The 6,964-nt window shown below is 41.9% G+C and overlaps 1 protein-coding gene across 1 annotated transcript; it reads left to right on the top strand.

The window, feature by feature from the left end:
- The first annotated feature begins 2,385 nt into the window (after window positions 1-2,385).
- Window positions 2,386-6,964, top strand: sstr3 (somatostatin receptor 3). The gene is made up of 2 exons (XM_044100360.1): window positions 2,386-4,359; window positions 4,894-6,964. The coding sequence occupies exons 1-2, from the start codon at window positions 2,881-2,883 to the stop codon at window positions 4,903-4,905; spliced, it is 1,491 nt and encodes a 496-aa protein (XP_043956295.1). The 5' UTR covers window positions 2,386-2,880; the 3' UTR covers window positions 4,906-6,964.

A 6,964-nucleotide genomic window follows, 5' to 3' on the forward strand; every position in this document is an offset into this window, starting at 1 on the left:
CTGGAGCTCATCCTCAGCCGTCCTTTCACATTTCACTACTTTAAAGAATCCAAACATTTTTACATCATAAACATGAAAACAAGTTACTGACGTTTCATCAAACTGTGATGGACGATAAAATCGCTTTTCATTCACATAGAAAATAAAGAATATTAAATATTGTACCAACTTTTCCAGAAACGTCTTTTATGTAAACAGTGAAGCACGGCGGTGGCAGTGTGGTGCTCTGGGCTGTTTTGCTGCTTTGGAAGCTGAAAGTTGTTGATTTTGTTTTTGCTGAATTGATTTAACAGAAACATCAGTTATTGATCAGAGCGGAGGAAACGTTCTTCAGCTGAGTGAACCACCAGGGCAGCCATATTGAAACGCTTGATGACGGTAACCATGGAGACGGTGGTGATTGTCAATTTATTTTGACCATCTAAATGTAATAAAATCAGTTAAATTTAGTCTGAGATGTTGTTTCCTTTCCTGACAACCTGTGAGGAGCAACACTGACAAAAATCATTTTAGACAATAATAAATTAATGAAACCTTTTGGATTTCATCGTTCTTCTTCTCTGTAGTCTGAGAGTCGACTTTCTCCTCTCTCAACCGTTTCCATCGGGGAAAAAATCCATCTGAATTAATTTGGTTTTGTCTGATTTATGATCCTCTGCTTTCTCTCCTCCTGGTTTCCATGGCGCCCAGATTTGGCACATTTAGCGTAATCACAAGAAACTGGAGATTATTGAAAATGGTAGAGAAATCAGAGAGAGCGTTAGAGTTGAGGAGGAAACGGTTTGTTTCTGAAACGTTGATTTAAAGAGTTTTATCCAGAGTTTAATGTTTTATTTCTGTTCCATCTGCTTTAATCTCAGTAGATTAATGATTTCCTGAGTTAAATAGGAAGTTTTCACCAGCAGACGGATTGGAAATCATTAACTGTTGATTTGTTTCCAGCCTCAATTATTCTGAAAAATATACATTTACTGTAAACCTCAGAGACAGTCTGAACATTTACTGACATTTCTTGTGTTTTATTCTTTCTACTCTGGGTTTGTTGTTGATGTTGAGTCGTTTTTATAAATAATATAATTATGCTGGATCTGTTGCAGAGCTTTAATGTTGCAGTTAGTTTCTCTGAACACAAGTGATGAACTGATTCTCAACGAAACGCCAAACTGCTGCTGGGAAGAAACGATGTGATAACTGAGAATCAGAGAGGAAGAGGAATTTATAAATCTTCACATCTTTAGACGGACGTGAGAATAAAAATAAATAATTTCACACAGAAATGGAATATTAAATTCTTTAAAACACCAACAAGCAGCCATGCAGTGAAAACTGATAAAATGGGTTTAAATTTAAATCAACAGTTTAAAGAAATGATTTAAACTCCAAAGCTCTGAAATATTGAATCATAAAACATGTTCATAAAGAATCATTTAAAATGAATCATGAAACATGTTGGAGGAAGAAATGAGGAAAAACTGAGAAAAAAGAAAATCTTTAACAAAATTCATTCAGAGAAAATTAATGTGTTTTTCAGTAGCAAAGAAAGGATGAAAGGATGAAAGGATGAGGGATGAATGATGGAGGTGAAGACTGCGTTGGGGTTTGGTCTTCAGGAAACGATTCCTCTTATTTTCCCTGAGTCAACATAAAACCTCCAGACTAAACCTGCAGCAAAAAGGAAAAGCAAAGCATGAATATGAATGAATATGAATGAATATGAATGAATATGAATGAAGTGGTGAGGGAGGGTGAGGCTAAACGCAACAGACTGAGATGAGAGGGTGAGCAGAGGAGGAGATGTTTGGGCCCAGATAACCAACATTAACTCCACTAAATGAAAAGTGAATAAAGAGCTTCTGGTTCCGGTTCCGGTTCTGGTTCTGGTTCTGGTTCTGGTTCCGGTTCCGGTTCCGGTTCTGGTTCTGGTTCTGGTTCTGGACAGCTGGACTCCTCCAGGCTCGTCTCTCTGACTTCAGTTTTCTGTTTTATTTCTGCAGATTTCATGTTGATGTTTCTGATCAAAAACAAAATCCAGTTTTGTGAAGAACAAAGTGAACTATAAATTTTCTGCCTCCTCATTTCTTCCATTTATTAATCCATTTATTAATCCATTTATTAATCCATTTATTAATCTGGTGTTTCCGCTGGTTTTCTGTCCTCCTCTGTTTTCTGCAGTTTCTCCAAACTGTCGGGCTTTAATTGCTCCACGTTTATCTAATCAGCAGCGATGCTCCTTCCTGTCTGCTTCCTCCACCAGGCTCAGGTTTTATAGTTCTTGTTTTTTTTTTGGCTGCTAAATTAAAATTGCTTCTTGACTTGATGCTGAGAGACGAGATATTAAAATCAGGGAGGAATGCCGCCGTCATCACAGCTTTATGAAGATCTGAACCTTTACACTTTGTGACAGAAAAAAGAAAGAAATGTTCATTTGATCCGATTACTGTTTGTTCAAAAGATCATAAAAACATCAAACCGTTGCTAAAGGAGAAACTAACAAACATTTTCTGCTGAGTTTCATCATAAAAATAATCAAAACATAAAACATGATGAAATGTTGAGATTATGTTGATCAAATCTCTGCTGGGAATAAATGAGTTGAAATCAGAGATTTTCTTCTGAATGTTTAATATTTTTCTATTTCTCAATAACTGAAAGCTCTTGATGTCGTGTTATTCATATTATCCATATTATCCATGTCATTCATGTCATTCATGTTATTCATGTTTGAACATGCATAGAGCTGAAGTTTAATTATCCGTCTGCTGTTCTTCAGACCCGATCTGGATCTCTGCTGACCTTGGAGAACAAAGCCGGTGTGAATCAGACCCAGAGGAAAATCCGCCTCTGGTTTTCCGTCCAGCAGAGCGACAGCCGCGTCTCAACATGGGGGGCGCCTCGTCGGGCGGGGCCGCGCCGGGCGTCCCGCTGGTCCTGTTCAATGACAGCGACCAGAACTCGCTGCTGAACGCCACCAACTCCACCGCCCTGGACGACGCTGGGCCCAGCGCCGCCGCCATCCTCATCCCGCTCATCTACGTGGTCGTCTGCGTCATCGGCCTGGGCGGCAACACGCTGGTCATCCACATCGTGCTGCACTACTCCAAGACCGAGTCGGTCACCAACATCTACATCCTGAACCTGGCAATCGCAGACGAGCTCTTCATGCTGGGCCTGCCCTTCCTGGCCGTCCAGAACTCGCTGCAGGCCTGGCCCTTTGGACCCTTCATGTGCCGACTCGTCATGACCGTGGACTCCATCAACCAGTTCACCAGCATCTTCTGCCTCACCGTCATGAGCGTCGACCGCTACCTCGCCGTCGTTCACCCCATCCGTTCCTCCAAGTGGCGGCGCCCTCCGGTGGCCAAAGTGGTGAACTGCACCGTGTGGGCTCTGTCCTTCCTGGTCGTTCTGCCGGTGGTGATCTTCGCCAACATCCAGAAGGCGGGAGGAACCTGCAACATCAGCTGGCCGCAGCCGGCCAACATCTGGAGGGCCGCCTTCATCATCTACACCTCCACCGTGGGCTTCTTCTGCCCGCTGCTCATCATCTGCCTCTGCTACCTGCTCATCGTCTTCAAGATCCGCAGTTCGGGTAGAAAGGTCCACGCCACCTCAACCAAGAGGCGGAAGTCGGAGCGGAAAGTGACGCGAATGGTGGTGATAGTGGTGGCGGTCTTCGTCTTCTGCTGGTTGCCTTTCTACGCACTTAACATCATCAACCTGCTGGTGTCTCTGCCGTCGGACTACCAGGGCCTTTACTACTTCGTGGTTGTGCTCGGATACGCCAACAGCTGCGCCAACCCCATCGTCTACGGCTTCCTGTCCGACAACTTCAAGAGAGGTTTCCGGAAGGCTCTGTGCCGCTCCACCAGGAAGGTGGAGAGTCACGAACCGGCGGAAAGTCCGCGGCAGCAGGACGAGGGGCGGCGGGCGCTGCTGCCCCGGGAGAGCCTGCGGCGGGCCGTCCGCCACGACGATGACGACGATGAAGATGCTTCTGAAATGACTGAGATCTACCAGATCACCCACAACGGGAACAGCGGCTTCCCGCCTCAGGCCGCGGAGAGAGCGGCGGAGAGTCCGACCCCGGACCGGGACCGGGGCGACGGCGGCGGCGGCGGGGAGCCCAGAGGGAAGGAACCGGCTAATGGGCCGGCCCTCCGCGAGTCGGTTCTGACCGGTTCGGTCCTGACTGGGTCGGTTCCGACTGGTTCGGTCCTGACTGGGTCGGTCCTGACTGAATCGGTTCCGACAGTCCTGACTGAATCGGTTCCGACAGTCCCGCTGCTGCTGAACGGAGCCAAAAACGGAAGTGTGAAAACTCTGCCGGAGGAAAACCCGGACCAGAGCGCCTCACTGGAGATAAGTTATTTATAGTGTAAAATAAGAAATAAAAAAAATAGTTAACATCATGGTGGCCTTCAATGGCGTTCATACAGTCTGTATAACTATAATCTGTAGATCTATAGATGTATAACTGTGCCTTTAAATGTGTTAAATGTTGGTTTGAACAGAAAATAAGAGGAAAGCATTAAGATCTGAAGATCTAGATGTGATTGGCTGCAACCTGCTGAACTGATGGGAACGTTTGTTTCTTTATTCAGAATCATAACGGGAGCAAAACCTGCAGAAACAATAAAAATATATCGTTGCTTTGTGTATTTTGCTCTTGTTCATTTTTGAACTTCTTTGTTCACTTTGTTTTGTTAAATCTTTGTCAGGGTGATTAGTTTCTTTTTTTGTTTAAGTGTTGCAGAAAGATTATCAAAAAGTAAAGTTAGCAAACAGATTAAAACTTTAACAGTGAAGCTTCTTCATATGTAATTTAACTCCTAGATTCTTCTGATGTTTGTTGTGATTTTTCATGGATTTCACTCGTTTTGTTTCTGTTTTCAGATGGTTTTCTGAAGCGCCTGTCAGAGCGCCTGACGTTAGCAAAAGTCCTTCACAGTTAAGTTGTTCTGCTTCGCTTTGTGCGGCTAACGCTCTGAAGGTCAGCCTTTAAAAAGCTTCAGGTAAACAATTTTACATCACTGGCAATTTAGCACATTTGGAGAAATATTTCTTTAATAAATAACAGGTAGAAACGGCACAACAGTGTCCCTGAGTCAGCAGTAAAGTTAGAGGAATTTCTTGTTTTTCTTTAGAGAGCGATACTTTCATGATTCTAATTCAAGAACAAATTTCACATTCCAGTTAGAAATGAAAATCCAGAGAGAATTCAAAACATCTGTCAACTTATAACATCTTGGCTGCGCAGGCCACACCCTTTTTTGCAGTGTAGACCACGCCCATTGATTATAGGCCACGCCCCCTTGACAGCGCAGTCCAGCTGCATGCTCTGCAAACTGGCATGTTCTCTGCAGATTCACTTCTGAGATGTCTGGAAGATTTTATTGCGGAACAATAAAATGTTTAATTTAGACCAGAAAGTTTTAAGGACTTCCTGTTTCATTGAGCACCAAAAGGTGTTAAAAAAACAAAACTTTTTCTCATATATTATATATTATCTGCTGTTGGTATCATTGTAACTATGTTTTCCATCCTTTTAGCTTTTTTAACCTTTGAACCCTTCAGGCTACATTAACTTTCCATCAAGTCTCATTTCTAAGAACTGAATGTTCATTAGATAACCACAGATATATCTGCTTAGATTAGTGCTGTTTAAAATGAATCCATGTTGCTTTTTGTGCGTGTTGTTCATGTTGAGCTGTTTGTCAGTTCATTAGGTCCGTTTCTTGAAAGCGAAGCTGTAATTTGGATGTTTTTCTCTTTTTCTGTGAGCAGCTCAGACAGCCGCTGACGAGCTGCTGCACGTTTCTGTGGGTCGATGTTATTCAGTTGGTTCACATTGAGACACATTACGGTGTAATCAGAGCTCTCAATCGGCAGCTTTAGGTGTGATTCACATGTTATTGTTCAGCAGATGAGCCTGGCAGCGTCACGGCTCCAGATCCGGTCCGGTCCGGTCCGGTCTCTGCGTCAGACAGCAGCAGCATGAAAACATTCAGCACCTCAAGCTGAAGAAAGTTTGATTCCCAAACCACAGAAATGTCAAAGCATGCAGAAATATACAGGACTGTACATTGTGAAAACATTATTAACATAAACATTCTTAATTTTTCAGCCAGTCAGATTATTTTTTATGGCAAAAATGAGCAGTGACCAGTTTGAGTTTCTCCAGTGAAAAGTGAGTTAGGATATTTATAAAGCATTAGTCCACAACATATAATGATCATATTTTGAGTTATGAGATTTAATGTTCATGAGACGCAAAGCTGTCAAATATGTCAAATTTATTAAATAAAATCTTGGATTTTAATCTCGTAATCATTATTATCTAATATTATGATATGAATATAGCATTATGAGATATTGTATTTATTTGTGTGACTCAATTAAAACAAAAAATTAGTTAATTACAGGGTCTGTAATTAATTAATTGCATTTTAGTCAAAAACATACAACCATAATATGTTGTCAAAATGAGCAATATTTCAAAATAAAAACATTTTTGCTGCAAAATTATTAAATAAACAGACAGATGAGCTCAAAAACAAAGATATTTATAGTTTATAGTCTGATCTCCAACCATCAGACTGGAGCAAAGAGTTTCAGGAGATCATTCATGGAGCTTCTTTAGACGCTAACATAATAAATAACATTAGCGTTAGCTGCTGTTTTCGATGCTATTTTAGGCTAGCATAGCTTCACTGCTAGGCTAACTCCTTTTAGCACAACTTGAACCAACAATAGTATTTTCCAGCGTCCAATCAGATGGTTTAGAAACAGAAATTAACCCCTAATGGACCAGAGAGAAGCAGCTTCATCCTCTATCGCCGTTAGCAAACGTAGCTTGTGCGTCAGGTTTACAGGCGTACCAGAAACACAATACAAAGGTTCCAGCTCGGGATTTTTGTATGTAGAATAAAATTTGTGATTAATTGTGTTAAACATTTTAATGTGT

The sequence above is a fragment of the Gambusia affinis genome, linkage group LG19 (assembly GCF_019740435.1).
Source record: "Gambusia affinis linkage group LG19, SWU_Gaff_1.0, whole genome shotgun sequence".
In the NCBI taxonomy this organism is placed as follows: domain Eukaryota; kingdom Metazoa; phylum Chordata; class Actinopteri; order Cyprinodontiformes; family Poeciliidae; genus Gambusia; species Gambusia affinis.

Excerpts from the sequence above, each read along its gene's own strand:
- sstr3 (XM_044100360.1), top strand. The coding sequence starts at position 2,881 with ATGGGGGGCGCCTCGTCGGGCGGGGCCGCGCCGGGCGTCCCGCTGGTC.